Below are 16,465 nucleotides of genomic sequence, written 5' to 3'. Positions count from 1 at the left end.
ACTTCAAAGTTTTTCTGTTTTTTCGGCATGTTTTTTTGTGTTTTTTTTTCTAATATTAGGAAAATCCTTCCCTAAGAAGTTTACGAGGCAGCTTTTACTCTAACATCATAGTAAGTGCATGAGTAAATAATAATCACTAGACATTATATATTTTTTACTAATTATATATAAGTGGTTTTGAGAACAACCGTTTAACGGGGTAACAACACTAGATAATTAATCATTTCTTTTCCATAGAAAAGACTGGAACAAAATTTGTTATAGTTCAGTCTTAAAATACATTTACGCATTTTTCTAGTAGCGGCCACGATAAACCCTCTCTTTCCCACAGCTTTGTTCGACAATTTAAGTGGCAAAATGGGGTTTTTAAAAAAAACCTTGAACAAAAGTTGTTACAAATAAGCTAAAGTATTCAAAATCACAATAAATGTTTTTCACTGTTTTTCAATAGTTAGCTGATTGTTTTTCAATAGTTTGACTCTTAGATCATTTTTTTCGATGTTTGTTGAGACAAACGAGCGCATAAACTTATTCCAATCATTATTGAGCTAATCGTATCAATTCGGTTTAGCTAGCTTTCGTCGAAAATCAGTGGATCACCTGTGCTACCATGGGAAAGTGAGGGTTAATTCCTCTACTTGCATCATTTTTCCATTAAACAAAAAATATTTAACCCGTAGGCTACAGGGCTGACATACAAAATTCAAATTGCTCGCGTTTGAACATAACTCAATATTTTTCCAATGAAATTTTGATTTTTTTTTTTTTTATTAATGACATTTTACACCAGAAGGGTGCATTCGTATCGGAAATTTTGATGATTACTTCACTATTAGCTGTAGTTTCATGAGTGATGGGAAAGTATACATTCGGATAATTGTTTACACAGTTATTCCAGCACAACTCTGGGTCAGATATGGTGAACATCACATGAACTTCCTTTTAGAAATCATTTATCATTCGGAAACTAAATGTTTTCATACAAAAAGTGTACAGACCAGTTATTTGCAATAAGTTACGATGTATTAGTGGGTTTAGAAATGTATAAATAACATAGAACAATGCCAAGGCCTCCAGAACGTTTTCAAATTTTGGCCATTATCAACACAGGTTCATAAATTATTTTTAACGCGATGTTCACGTTTACTGCTTAACAGCACTTATTAAGCGTCAAAAGAAGTGTCCTCAAAATTTGACAAGATATTGGATATTGGAAGTCATCCAAATCGTCCTGGAATTCAGGTCCTTCTTCTTCTTTTGGCATTACATCCTCACTGGGAAAGAGCCTGCTTCTCTGCTTAGTGTTCTTTGCTTTGTAGTCGCGAACTCTGACCACACGGGTCAGGAAGACCTCAATTCAGGTCCTTATGATCTACAAAATCTACTACAGTATATACTTATCAAATTCTCGTGAAACATTCTCATTCCTACCCATAAAGCTTCATATGGCTCGGAAAGTGTACTACTATGAATAGTTTTAATCACAATAGCTTTTTTGTTTCTCTATATTTTCGTACCCCTAAACCTCCCTCGAATTTGGGGGCTGGTTGGTTTCCATTATCCACAGTACTGGCGAAGCAATTTCGTCCGTTGTCTCGACCTTCATTGCCTGCGCTCTCAGTACCATTCACGTGTTCGTCGAAGTGCTGCTTCCACCTTTCGATCCCCTCACGTTCGTCCGTCAATATGCTTCCAAACCGTATCCCACCACGAGGACTCGCCGCCCGAAGCCGGAACAGCTGTTCCATCTTCTCACATTTCGTCTCCTTTAAGCGGAGTTTTTTCTCCAGAAGGAAGCGGGGGAGAAATATTGCTATCGGATACACACAAATCTCTAAAATTTCAACACAGAATTGCCTCTACAGGTCCAGAAATTTCGGCAGGAATAGCAACATGGATTCAATCATGATTTTTTTGGGTTTTGAAATCAATTCTTCAAAACATTTCACAAGGAATTTCACTAGGAATTATTCTAGGGATTCAAGCAGGAGTTTTACTAGATATTGCACCAGGAAAACTCCGATAATTTCCCCCAGGAATCAAGATATTTGATAGGAAAACTGTTCTTCAGGGATTTCATATGGAATTCCACCAGACATTTCCGTCTAGAATTTCGAAAAGTTAAAACAGAACAAATAACACGGATTACACCAGTACTAGGTTCAGGAATTTCTTCAGAATTTTGACTAGGGATTCCTACAGAAATTCTTCCGTCGCGATTACACCGGTATTCCCTCTACGGTATGTTTTCTACGGATTCTACCAGAAATTCTTCCAGATATTCAAACAAGAATTCTTCTTGGGAATCCTTGAAGAAATCCATCAGAAATTCCACAAGGGATTTTACCAGTATATTATACAGGGTAACCTGGAGTACTTCCAGAAATTTTCCAAAAACAAGGATTTTCTCTAGGATTTGTACCAAGATTTCTTCCAGAGATTCCACTAGAAATTCCAACAGGGTTCCCACCAAAAGTATTTCCATCGATTCTCTCTGGAATTCGACATGGAATTTTCCCAGGAATGTGACCATAAGTGCCTTTAAGGATTCAACCAGGAATTCCTTCTGGGAAACAACCTACAATTCCTCCAAAAATTTCACCTAGAAATTCCAAACAGTGTTTAACTAGGATTTTTTTTCAAAAAATATTTCAGAAATTCCTTGTGAAATTCCACCAACGATTTTACCATGAATTTCTCCAGAGGTTCCTTTCATATTTCTTCTACGAACTTTTACTAACTTTTACTTAAATTTCTCCTTCAATCCTGCAACGATTCCACCAGAAATTTTAGTGGGGATTCTACTAGGATTTTTTTCAGACTGCTAGAACAGTATTTTTTAGGAATTTCACCAAGAAATCTTCCAGACATTCTATCAGAAATTTGTTCAAAAATTTCCAGCATGAATTTCATCAGGGATTAAAACTTTCCTCCGGCGATTTCACCAGGGAGTTTTTCAAAGATTCCACTAGAATTCCCACAATAAAATCCGCAAATCTGTTATTGAAATGCTTGGTGGAATTTCTGATGGAATTCCTTGATGAATTCCTAAAAAACAACATGGTCAAATTCCGGTAGGAAATCTTGATTAAATCTCTTTAAGAATGCCGGATGAAATCCCTTCAGTCCCTTGTAGTCTTTGGATGAAATATAAGTAGAATCATGGGAAAAATTGCTGGTCCAATCCCTGGGTTAATTCCTATTCGAAACCTGTTTATTTTCTTCAAACATCAAACGGGCCTTCGTATGAAAACGCATTTTTTATTGAATCAACCAAATCGTCATTATTTTTAACCAAAAATTAAATATTGGAAGCGTTTTTTTTTATTTTGGACGGATAAAAATATGAAAAAATGTAATCCTAACTAAGAGCAGTTCAAATCAAACTCGAAATTAGTTTGTCGCTGTAATAAACTGTAAAATTGCTCGATTTGAACTAAATTTTATTTGCGTTTATAATTCATTTCTCTACGTGTAGGCAAGTTCCTGAAATGAACCCTGTTTGAATTCCTGGAGGGCACTATATGGAAAAATACTTGAAGGAGGTCCTTCAGATATCCATGCTTAGAGATATGCTTGAAGGTGTCCTTAGTTAAATTTGGGTTCGAATCCTTCAAATATTCTTACAGACTTCAATGAAATTTGTGATAGAATTTAATGATAAAATTTTTGAGCTTTACTGGCCGCCCGTTGCTACTCGAGTATTGCCAATAATCATATGATAAAATTGTGTCTTCTCCAAGTGGTTGCAGGTTCTCTCCAAGTGCTTGCAGGTTCTCTTCCAGCATGGTCCATGCTTCATGTCCATAGAGGACCACCGGTCTTGTGCTTGTAGATCTAGGGACTTAAAGCAGTAACCTTTTTTGTTAAGCTTTTGAGTTAGGCGGCATCCATAAATTACGTAACACTCTAGGGGGAGGGGGAGTAGGCTCAAGTGTTACGGTTGAGCATGAGCATGAGCATGATTGACCGCCCGCAGATGCTACTCCGTTATTGCAAGAACAGCTGTACTTACACAGGGAACCAACAGACACTACTCGGGATCAGTAGCATACTCAATGTGTAAGTACTGGTGCTCTCATTATTATAACAAACAATAACGGCGCCGGCTACGTCCGAATGCAGGTCAATTTGGGGATGGGAGGGAAATGTTTACGTGATACTTGCTTTATAGAAGCCGAGGAGTCCTCTGCACTTCCACAAGTGGATACAGGGAGTTTGGATATGGATAAGGGTTGGGTAAAGGATTCGTTTTGGTAAACGATAAGTATATAATTTGAAATTATTGCGTCCAACCGGATTCGCGATATTACTCGATAAACGCATTGAACGCCGAACAAGTGTTCGTCGCCCGCCCCCACAGGAGCAAGCGACAAGATCAAAGGATCAAACAATACTAACGCTCGCGGCACTTTTTCATTTCTTCCCGAACGACGCGCGACATGTTTGATCCTGCCCTCGTCGCTCGAGCTCGCAAGAGCAGGCAACCAGGTCGAAGGATCAAACAATACTCAGTAGGCTCAAGTGTTACGGTTCATAAAAAAAGTTGACAAAAAGTGTTACGGACGGGGGGGAGGGGGTCAACAATTTCCAATTTCAGCGTTACGTAATAAATGGACGCTGCCTTAGCTTCAAAAAAAAAAACTATGTCACAAAGGTTTGCTTAACAACGGGGATATGAGAGTGATTTCTGATAGTTAGGAAAATCTAACAAATTATCTAGTGGCACAAAACTAACCCGGTATAAAAATAAACTTGCCTTTTTCCTAGTACTTGATATAACGTCTGGTAAATAAATATATTTTAAATAGAACTAGTCGCATGTATTCAATAGAAAAACCTTTCATTCCCAATTTATCTATCTTTCAGGATGTAAACGAACGCACACCAATTATAGGCAGTATTAATCGAACACCTGTTCAAGACGATGCAATTGGTTTCGGCGGTGCATTAAGGATTCCAGGAGTTGTAGAGTTCTCCATGTGTCTGTTTTTCTCCAAACTTGTTAGTTACACATTCCTCTTCTGGTTACCACTGTACATTCAGTCCTCTAGTGAGTATAACGATTGGTAGGTGAAATCCAGTTTAATTATTCTTTTTCTTTACTAATTTTTTAGCAACACTGGGGGCAGAACTAAGTGCAGATGTATCGACTGTGTTCGATATCGGTGGCATTGTTGGCGCCATAGCGGCTGGCCTAATCTCCGACTACACTGGAATGTCTGCATCGACGTGCACTGGCATGCTAGCGTTGGCCGCACCTGCTGTATGTAATTTTTTATTTATATTTTTTCTCCCTTACTACTATTCTATTGATTTCCAGTTGCTGATCTACCAACAATGGGGTGCTATCTCTCTATCGTTCAACATTTTCTTGCTCTTCATTGCTGGAGTGCTAGTCAATGGACCATATGCACTTATTACTACTTCCGTTAGTGCTGAACTAGGTAAGTAGTTAAAATGCAGTCAACATGTTTTACAATTTCGAGGAGACGGACCTGGTGTTGGGGTTAGAACACACGCCTCTCACGCCGAGGACCAGGGATCGAATCCCATCTCCGAGATAGTCACTAAAAATTTCAGTGACGACTTTCTTCGGAAGGGAAGTAAAGCCGTTGGTCCTGAGATGAACTAGCCCAGGGCTAAAAATCTCGTTAATAAAGATAGAAAATAAAAATTACAATTCGAGCGATTATCGCTGAAACCAGGCCGCCATCGGAACACATCGTTCGTATTCCAGTTTTGTGTCACTATACTCTAGAACAGTGATTCCCAAAGTGTCCCCAGTGAATCCAGAAAGGGGGCGAAAAAGCTAACACGGGAGCATTGGCAAATTACAAAGGTTATAATTACTCATAACCTTTGGAAAACACACATCTGAAGGTTAATCAATTCCAATCTTATCTTATTCCAGGACTATATATCTAATTATGGTCATTTCAAACTTATGATAGAAAACACTTGATGATTGTCAAACACAAAATGTATGGGATGAATGACCGCACTCACAATCCCCAAAAAAAAAAAAAAAAAAAAAAAAAAAAAAACACAAAATGTTAGTGTCATGTATTCAGGTTTTTTAATATCATGTGAGTTTTACGAATAGTCGGTATTTGAGATTTTCACAAGGTCGGACTGATTAGTCACAGTAAAATTAGTAATTAATTTTAGGAGTTTAAAACACGGCATATTTTAGATGTACAAAATAAGTTTCTGAGACTTTTTAAATTTTTTTGCAAATGCCCAATATTTTATATAAGGTTTTTTTTGTATGGGAACTTTGCAGTAAGGAAGCTAATATTTTTTAATTCGCATCCAGCTTTTTACGGAAACAAGTACAGTACCCAATTTGAAGTTTCAGTTGCACTCATTTTTATCATTTCTTATGGTACAAATAATATTAGAAACACATCTTGCAAAATTTAGCTGACAAATAGCGGGTTCCAACGATAAAACCGCTTGATACCGAAGACGAAAAACATGCTATTTAAAAATATATTTGAAGAAATATCAGAGATGCGTCGAATTTGAACCTAATGAACGTCCAGAAAAATCTGTGTTAAAAAAATGAAATCCCAATAAATGTATGAAATCACAATTTACGAATCATATTACATATACGCGCCAACTGGTGACTTATTTGGGATGGTGACACCCTGCAAAAATGCACAATTGCAAAGATAATCAATGTAGTTCACCCAAATATGATATATTCATGTGAACAGAAATGAGTTTGCTCGGAAAACATTGTATTTGGTTAAATTTGGGAAAGTTTCACCCCCAACTTCGTCACAAGTAGCCGTGTATGCATATATTACATTTAAATAGTTAAAACTGGACCGAACTTGTATCGGCAAATGATTCAGTAGCCTGTAATGCACGCAAGACATTGTTAAAATTGCTTTTATAAATTACAGTCGAGTAAACCTTTTCTAATAATTGTGGGTTATCGATATTTAAGAAAATATTTTTAAATGTACATAATAGTTATTGTATTACGATTATATGGATATGCGGTCCTATAACACTTCCCCGAATACCATTACCCCGAAAACCATCTCCCCGAAAGCCAGTACCCCGAAAACCATTACCCCGAATGCAACGTTACCCCGAATGACACATTACCCCGAAAACCATTACCCCGAAAACCAGTTCCCCGAACACGACACTTCCCCGAAAATCAGTGATGCCTTCAAGAAATTCTTCAAGGAAGCTCGCGAATTTGAGCCTGAAAGCTTTCGGCTTAATAGTAGTATTCCTATTAGTGATTTTTTATTCTTTCAATCATCGGCTGTTCTTTCGAGGTTGTATAATGGCAGTGTAAAAATTTTAATCAATGAATTTCTCTTCATTGAGTTATAGGCTGTTCTTTCGAGTTGTACCGTTTGAGTTGAAGTTTGAGCGAAAGCGGTAAAAAAAATCGACTGACAAAATTGTCTTGAGCGAAATTCAAAGTTGACAGTGACTTCAAAAAATATATGAAAATAAGCCCCTGCATTACTAACTTGTCCGTATTACATCTTGTCAGTATTACAATTTCCAACTAGAGATTTGTCCTTCTTTTCGACACTAGCAAAGTGATTGTCGGCATCATAATTATTGTCGCTTTCAACAGTGTTTTTTTCTTCTTTTATAATAGGCTGTTCTTTATCGATGTACTTTTGAAAAAGTGGTCAGTTTAATATTAGTTAACATTTTTATCTGACATTTTTCAAACCATAGTCTAATGACATTTTAGAATATGTTGAACTCGCATTGCCTCCAGCAATATAAAAATATAATTAGGCATTATCGAATAATATAACGCTTTTGAAAGAGGGCGGGAAAGGTCTTTAATATTAACATGTCAGCATTATCATCAGTTCGAAAAAATGATTTATTGCTGTGAACACAATCATTCTCACAAAATCAAGTACACGCCTGTTAGTAAAATTTGCGTTCTCACTTGGCTCATGAAGAATAGCTGTTGATTGAAAGAATAATAAATCTTTGATAACATGAAGAACATGAATTCAAATGAAAATCAAATTTCTATGAAATAAGTATATGGGATTCATTTGTTGGATCTTCATTTTGAATTTTTCGTGCCAATTCGGGGAAATGGTATTCGGGGTAACGGACTATTCGGGGTAATGGTTTTCGGGGTATTGGTTTTCGGGGTACTTGACCATTCGGGGTATTGACTTTCGGGGTGATGGTTTTCGGGGTAATGGTATTCGGGGAAATGTTATAGGATCTTCAGATAAATATTGGCCTCAAGGGGCGAAAGTTAAAAAAGTTTGAAAAGTACTGCTCTAGAACATGCTAAAACTAAAGGGTGGTCGTTTCGGTTTACTCAAAATTTTCGATAAAACGTGATATGTGTCACATAGCAAATTTAGTTGTACGTATAGAGGAAGCATGTAGCTAAAAAAAATTGTTAAATTTTGGCGACCATTTTGAATTTGGTCACCATCTTGATTTTCGTCAGTCAACCCCTTTTTGCACCATTAGCGCACCACTCGAATTCTTAGATCACCATCAGAAAGCTGAGCAAAAAAATGAGTAAGAGCAGCTAAAAAAACTACGTGTGCAATGTTATTCACCCTATGAAATAACTTTATAAATCAATTTCTACGACTTTGACGTATGCAATCCATGCAAAACATCATTTTTCGTAAAACAGAGAAACAAGTTTTCAATCGTTGGTCTTTTCTTCGAGTCAAGTAAAGAATAGAAGTAGTATTTTGAGTGAAAAAATCAGTCCGGCCATTTGGCCGAATGCCGTTTGGCAGAACTTCATTTGGCCGATTGGCATTTGGCCGAATGGGTCGTTTTACCGACTAAGGTCCAACATATTATCAAATTACTTAAACCCTGATGTGTAGAATCCATACGTGTGGCCCAATAACTAATCAGCATGTTAATTTGATGGCTTTTTGATGTGACGGGGCATCATGTTTGTCTATAATGCTCCAAAAGAATGATAATATCGACCCGTTAATTCAGAACGAAGTTGTGAGTTTCCCACATCGCGTCAAGATCCTAGGCTGATGCTTCATTCGTCTCTGGGTTACCAATGGTGTGCAAGGTTTTCAAGTGTTTTTATAATGAGTTTTTCCTTCTTTTAAAAATATACTATTCTTTTGAGTTATACTGGTTTTATAACAATTGGCCATAATTTAGCTTATGTCTTAATTGAAAACTTTTTCTTCTTTAAATCATCGGCAGTTATTTGTAATTATACTGAAATAACGACCAGTGACATAATAGTAGTTTTTGCAATTCCGTTGCAAATCAATCAACTTTTCATTGAGAAGTTGATCAACATAACGGCCTTCTTTTCCTATCAAAAGAAGCAGTGCTGAAAAGTGCTACTTTTCAGCACTCTTTTCGGTGCTGAAAAGTAGCACTTTTCAGTACTGTTTTGATGGGCGTCAACCGAATAACCCAGTCATGCCATTTGTGTTTATTCTGCGCGGTGTGTGAGTCGAGATGAGTCGTTCTCACCTCGGGTGGCATGAGGCGACTAATGTTAATCAAATGGGAGCGAGTCGACAATTGTCACTTCATTCGATTCGTCTCGCCTTATAAGCACAATTGCATCTTATTCTTGAGCTAATTTTACGTCTGGCATCAAATGCTGGACGATCCGATCCCACATCAGATTCGCCAGCCTGTGTCGGAACCAGATCGAACAACGGATTATAGATGGGTTTATTCTACGAACGGCTTGAGGTCAGAACTGTCGGTCTCGTATAGCTAGGTGACAATTCTCGACTCGAGTGACTTTTCATTTGGTTTACACGGCGAGCCACTTCACTCGAGGCGAGAATTGTCACTTCGCTATACGAGACCGACAATTCTGACCACAAGCCGTTCGTAGAATAAACCCATCTATATCCGTTGTGCGATCTGGTTCCGACACAGGCTGGCGTTTCTGATGTGGAATCCGAACGTGTAGTCCGCTACTGATGAGAACGAGAAAATTTGTGACATTCATGGGTACTACTGTATCACAGCCTACGTGATTGAAAAATACTGAATTGAAACTACGGATGACTGTATGGCCATGTGGGTTCTCTTGAAATGTTTGTTTGTGCTTTTAAAGTTCATCCAGTTGAAACGGCATTTTTCGAAAAGGCAAAAAATGTTGTATGCAACTCGTTGCAAAACTCGATTTTTTCAGCACTCGTTGTATTTATCCAACTCGGCGAGCCTCGTTGGATAAATGTACAACTCGTGCTGAAAAAATCATCATTTTGCAACTTGTTGCATAAATAACTATTACGGAACAAGTTGAAGAATGATGATTTTTACAGCACGAGTCGGAAATTTATCCTACGAGGCTTGTCGTAATGAGTAATGACTATTCCCGCACTGCATACTTCAGTGCAGGAAAGTAGGCCGTTTCATGACAGATTGGCGTGATGAAAAACAGCCTATTACGATGAGAAATTGCAAAAAATTGTAATTCATACGTGTGTCGATGGCGGCCTGGTTTCAGCGAAAATTGCTCATTTCTTAAATGCCGCTTGAGGATATCCGAAATCAGATGTATTCACCTTTATTTTGCTATTTCTGAAATTTATTAAAAATCCATAACGCATTCTGAAAATTCATAACGCAGCTCAAACAATTACGTAAGGGAAGAAAACGTTGCATAATGACTCTTACGACACTGCATAACTGATAATTTATTGCATTGAATGTTGAACAGCCAATAACAAAGAGAAATTGTAAAAAAAAATATTTATCCAATTATCGTTATTCCCCAGGTCAACATAGTTCTTTGAACGGCAATTCCAAAGCCCTTGCTACTGTAACAGCGATCATCGATGGAACGGGATCAATCGGTATGTATGCCCCCTTGGCGTGGCTTAAAGTCTTAGCATAAAAATACTTTTAATCATATTACACAGGAGCTGCTGTTGGGCCGCTGATTGCTGGATTGATATCATCGTCCGGTTGGGAAAACGTCTTCTACATGTTGATTGCATCGGATATATTGGCGCTCCTGTTACTACTGCGGCTAGTGACCAAAGAAGTATCGCGGCGATCGAGGCGGCGCAATGTCCGAATAGAGTAACGTAAAACGTAGTAGATAGCAAAGCAAGCTGCGAAGCTTAAAGATTTTCAAAAATGACTACCTAGCTAATATGAACTGATTTTTAAGCATCTCAAACGAAAAATTTTAAATAATGATCTTCCTTTTTTGCGGAAAGCTTCAAAGTTTATGGTATATGATTCATTAGATAAAGAAAGAAATGCCTTGAGACAGTTTATGCTGCAATATGTCAATACATTCCGGTGGTGGATGCCTGTTGACTGATCAAAGAAAGCTGAGATAAAGGTTGAAGCGTTAAGCCTGATTTGCTCGCCGATTCCTAGCAGAAATTTCCTACAGCGACTCCCATTTGAACTGACAGTTCTTTTCAATTGCGTACTGCGATCAGAAAAGAGCGCATTCTTGATCGATTCCTTGCAGAAATTTCCCATGCATCAAGATAGGCCGAGAAATTACATGTCAGCAGCGAATCAGGCTTTAGGTTGTATCGTTTTTCCAGACCCTCAACAGTCCAAAGACTGAAATCGGCCATTTGCCCAAGTAATCCCACCAAAGAAAGGTGGACGAGTGAATGTGGTTTGTTAGGGACACAGAACCCCGTGATTATACCACAGAACCGTACCACTCATAATCCATGGCCTCCATTTTCTACCAATGCATGTAACCAACATTGTATGCCGCACACGCCATCTGATTGTCAATGATGGAAGATATTTGGCTAGCTGCATGGTTATCGGGTGACCAAAGAAGAAGGAAACACACAACACAAACACTTTCCTGCATTATGAACATTCAAATAATACGAAAACTACACTAACCGCGACAAAACCTCGATAACCTGCGGAGGCGATACTACGAACCGTTACATATTCATATATGTATATGAGTTTCAGGTTTGAATGAAGAGATATTTTTGGTGGAAGTATTTCGGGTTAAATACAATCAATCCGCTTTTTTTTTTGGAAAGTGTCATTTTATTCCGTTACGGTTTGTGTTAATATGTATGTTTGTAATAACCGACCTTTTAGAGATCGACATTAACAAGACATAACCTATATGAATCTTCCAAAAACCTTCATTTGCAATTCCACGAATATAAATACTGAGTACGTTGAGGTAGTTACCCATAGAAAATTTGATGAGCTTGAAATATATGTGTAATCAAATTTGATTGTTCTCACAATCTACCATTTCAGGCCAATTGCATATTTGATTTTGTTGATCAAAAAGTAAACCATCTGGACAAGAGAATTCGAAAATGTGTCCGTTTGAGCAAACGTAGTATTTTTTACACGAATCCGGATCAGGGAAAAGTCCATCTCCCGTGCATTCGGATGGAACCCAGCCGGTCGTAGAGGTTGTTGCTGCGGTCGTTGGTGGCGTTAGCCCATTGTTCATGGCGGAATATATAGTGTTTATTAGAATATTGCTCTGGCTATGGCACACTCCAAGAAAATCGTCAGATTCCAGTGACCATACCATAGCACCGCCAAGCTCCATCTGTAAAACGTAGTCCATCTACAAAACAATGAGGAATATTCGTAAATTATACAGACACCAAATGTACTTTAGACGGGTTAAAAACACAAGTATTATATTCCAACCTCCCATATCTTCCTTACCATCCTTACGATAAAAATAGTATTCTGTGAAATTTTCGTTTATTTTAAGGATTTAAAAATGGGTAATGTAAGTTTATATGGAAATCACGATGAAGAAATTTCGAGAGCAGTGTTTGACCTTGTTGCTTGCTCCTGCGGGGGCGGACGATGAGGGCAGGATCAAACTTGTGAAATGAAAAAGCGCCGCGAATCGTTAGCATAGTGTTTGATCTATTGATCGCGTCGCTTGCTTTTGCGAGGCGAGTGATGAACACTTGTTCGGCGTACAATGCAATTATCAAATAATATCGCGAATTCAGTTAGGAGAGATTATAGCATGGATCGCATGTCTTTCCTAGATATCTACCTTATCATACTAACCCAATATCCTTTCCATGACAACTGTAGAGATGCAGAGGTATACTTACATTCCTTCCCATCCCTGATGACCGTGAGGACGTGACCGCCTTCATTGACTTTTAAATTTTGAGCTCTCCATTTGTGCATATTGAGAATGGTAAGCTAGTCCCAAGCCCCATTCATTGAATCTCTGTGCAACTTCGATTGTTCTGGTCAATCACGGAGTAGCAACTACGAATTGTGAGGTCATCTATGCTCATGCTCAAATCACTATGGAGAAATTAGGAAAAATGTTCTAAACACGTTAGTACTGTAATGTAAGTACATACGAATCATCTCATAATGAAAACTTCTTCTTCAAGCCTTATTGATAGTGAAGAGATACCGGCAACTGTCCCATACTCGATATTTCGTATCTTGATATCGAGATAAAGAACCAAAGTAAAAGTAGATTTTCTCGACTACCTTGATGGTCCCTAGAATTGCATTTGCACTAGTTTTGTGCTCTACAACTCGATAGCTCCCTAACTCGTTAGTCCAGAAATTAAATAGTATGTTTCGATTAATTACGCACTTTTATCACAGAGAACAGACGTTCATCTTTTCTCGTCAGCGTGTGTAAAGCATTGTACTGGTCATTTCAAAGTATGTCGTTGTACTCCTGTTACGCGGCGCTGTCGTCAAAGGCGCTAGTGTCGATAACAAAAATTGCCACTTGTCGCTAGCGTTGATTTGTGTGCTAATGCATTTTGATGTTCACTAGTGACATCGTGTTGTCGAAACGAGTTTGTATGTCGGGCTGTCTGCGTTGGCGGCGCTGATGTTTGATTCGAACCTTTACACATGGTTCAGATAAAATTTTGTTCGAGCCTCCATGTCTGTTCTCTGTGCTTTTATCATGTTTGTCCATTGTTAATGATCCGGGCTCACAGTGACAGTTCGTGACAGAAAATCCCGGCTCACCTTGACGTGCATAAATTTTGTATCGGTTTCTCCCTCCCAGGAGGTAACCATACTATCTACCAGAACTGCGGCAACACACGTGAGCTAGGTACAGCTTTTTAAGTCATGGGTAATATGCAAAGGTACGTGATCTTCAACTTCTACAAGGCCCAAACGCAATGATAGCGGAACCGGTTCGCCAGCATGAACTACAACAAGCTTGTCGACTCAGTGTTAATTCAATTTCATTCGTTATCAGCTCAGTCGAGATGGTGTGATTCATGCTGGCGAACCGGTTCCGCATTCCGTTGCCGTTCCGCTATCATTGCGTTTGGGCCTACATCATAAACGTGCATAACTCACACTTCGAAAGCACTGATGATGACAAGGACTTATTTTACGCGCAGCTCGAATGCGAGTACGACCGTTGCCCAAGCCACGATTGGAACGATTGGACGATCGGAAAGTTCAGCGCCCACCCCCTGACGAACGAGAACGACCTACGACTGATAGATTTTGACGCCTCCAAGAACGGAATCATAAATCGACGTTTTGATCGATGGACGGCACTTTTAAAATAGACAATTTACACCGTCTTCAGCCAAAGGCTGCACAGACTGAACAATCACGAACATTAGGCAACGGACAACACAGAACACCCAGTAGCCCAGTGATGAATTTTACGTTTGACGAAAAGTTTCCACCGACTGGAGCGGGAATCGAACCCACGCTTCGTGGCACAATACGCCTAAACTTCTCCGATATAACCGATGTTATAACCTATCGTGGCGCTAACATTCACTCTGATCACTATCTAGTGATGGTAAAACTGCACCCAAAACTATCCGTCATCAACAATGTACGGTATCGACACCAGCCTCGGTATAACCTAGCGCGACTGACCCAACCGCACGTCGCCACCGCATACGCGCAACATCTCGAGGTGACGTTGCCGGAAGAGGGTGAGTTTGACGAAGCCCCTCTTGCGGACTGCTGGAGTAACATAAAAGCAGCCATCAACAACGCAGCCGAGAGCATCGTAGGGTACGTCAGGTACGTGGAAAAAGGACATGTTACGATTGGTTCGACGAAGAATGCAGGCAGAATTCGGTGGACAATGATGCAGCCCGGGTTGCAATACTCCAACAAGGAACGCGTCAAAACATAGTGGTTTCTGCGCTCGTGTACATACACGGTACATGTCACCAACACTACTTAAAAATTGCTGGTGGAAAATATAAACAAAGATCAGCTGTTCCCAGCAAAATCAAATGGCAGTAATTTCAACCAGCAAATTTTCGCATGTGTTCGTGACACCGCTCGGCGAGAGCTCAATGGAGCGATATAAAAGGAAACGAAAGCAGAAAACCCGCCTATTCTGCCGCCTGGAAGAAGCGGAATGTGAAGAAATGGAGCAGCTGCATCGTTCACAAGAAATGTGCAAGTTCAACGAGATGCTTAACGCATCACGAGAGGGCTTTGTGCCGCGAGCCAAAATGAGTAAGCATAAGCAGGAAGCATCTTGACGGACGGACGTGAGGTAATCGAAACAACCAGATTTCGTCAAAAGGCCTTATGCGTACAAAAGTGGAGGCGACATATGTGCATAATTTATATGATGAAAATTGGCATACAATGCGAGTGTATAGATTGTATTACGAATTATTCTGTAACATTATACGACTTAGTTTATGGCGGATTAAGAGAAGTTAAGGATGCCATTCAACAGCTCAAGAACAACAAGGCCGCTGGTAAGGATAGTATTAGAGCTGAACTCATCAAAATGGGCTCGGAAAGGTTGGCCACCTGTCTGCACCGGCTGATTGTCAGAATCTGGGAAACGGAACAGCTGCTGGAGAAGTGGAAGCAAGGGGTCATATGCTCCATCTACAAGAAGGGCGACAAACTGGAATACAAAAACTATGCGATCACTATTCTGAATGCCGCCTACAAAGTGCTATCCCAGATTATCTTCCGTCGTCTATCACCAATAGCAAATGAGTTTTGTGGGAAGTTGTCAAGCTAGTTTCATCAACGGCCGCTCGACGACGGACCAAAACTTCACTGTACCGCAAATCCTCCAGAAATGCAGTGAATACCAAGTCCCAACACATAATCTATTCATCGATTTTAAAGCGGCTTATCATAGCATCGATCGCAAAGAGCTATGGAAAATCATGGGAGAGTACAGCTTTCTCGGAAGATTTCGGGCGAACAATCCAGTTCGTTCGAATCCCACCGGGGACTTGGACAGGGTAATGGACTCTCGTTCCTGCTGTTCAACATTGCACTAAAAGGTGTCATGCGAAGAGTCGGACTTAAAAACCGAGATACGATTTTCACAAGATCCACCCAATTTGTTTGCTTAGCGGATGATATGGATATTGTCAGCAGAACATTTGGACCGGTGACAGATCTAGACACCCGCGTGAAACGTGATGGGACAAAAGTCGGTTTGGTGATGAATGCGTCAAAAATAAATTACAAGCTGATAGGCCAACCGAGTGCGACAGAA

General features: G+C 39.4%; 2 protein-coding genes across 3 annotated transcripts in view; one reads left to right on the top strand and one right to left on the bottom strand.

Annotated features, from left to right (window-relative positions):
* LOC5576993 (glucose-6-phosphate exchanger SLC37A2) overlaps positions 1–11,211 on the top strand; it is a 54,620-nt gene extending 43,409 nt beyond the window's left edge. Inside the window, exons 6-11 of one of the 2 annotated variants that reach the window (XM_021843881.1) lie at positions 60–110; positions 4,870–5,053; positions 5,118–5,266; positions 5,324–5,447; positions 10,758–10,835; positions 10,902–11,211. In XM_021843881.1, coding sequence (XP_021699573.1) covers positions 60–110; positions 4,870–5,053; positions 5,118–5,266; positions 5,324–5,447; positions 10,758–10,835; positions 10,902–11,068 — 753 coding nt within the window. In that variant the 3' untranslated portion in view covers positions 11,069–11,211. The remainder of the gene's footprint in view (positions 1–59; positions 111–4,869; positions 5,054–5,117; positions 5,267–5,323; positions 5,448–10,757; positions 10,836–10,901) is intronic. The other variant, XM_021843882.1, reaches the window with a different exon arrangement.
* A 787-nt stretch (positions 11,212–11,998) lies between these two features.
* Positions 11,999–16,465, bottom strand: part of LOC5576995 (chitinase-3-like protein 1) — a 30,832-nt gene continuing 26,365 nt past the window's right edge. Inside the window, exon 4 of the mRNA XM_001663047.2 lies at positions 11,999–12,565. Coding sequence (XP_001663097.2) covers positions 12,209–12,565 — 357 coding nt within the window. The 3' untranslated portion in view covers positions 11,999–12,208. The remainder of the gene's footprint in view (positions 12,566–16,465) is intronic.

Source organism: Aedes aegypti, chromosome 2 (genome assembly GCF_002204515.2).
Source record: "Aedes aegypti strain LVP_AGWG chromosome 2, AaegL5.0 Primary Assembly, whole genome shotgun sequence".
Classification (NCBI taxonomy): Eukaryota; Metazoa; Arthropoda; class Insecta; order Diptera; family Culicidae; genus Aedes; species Aedes aegypti.
Note: the sequence above shows the minus strand (reverse complement) of the source record. Positions and strands in the feature narration are given on the sequence as shown.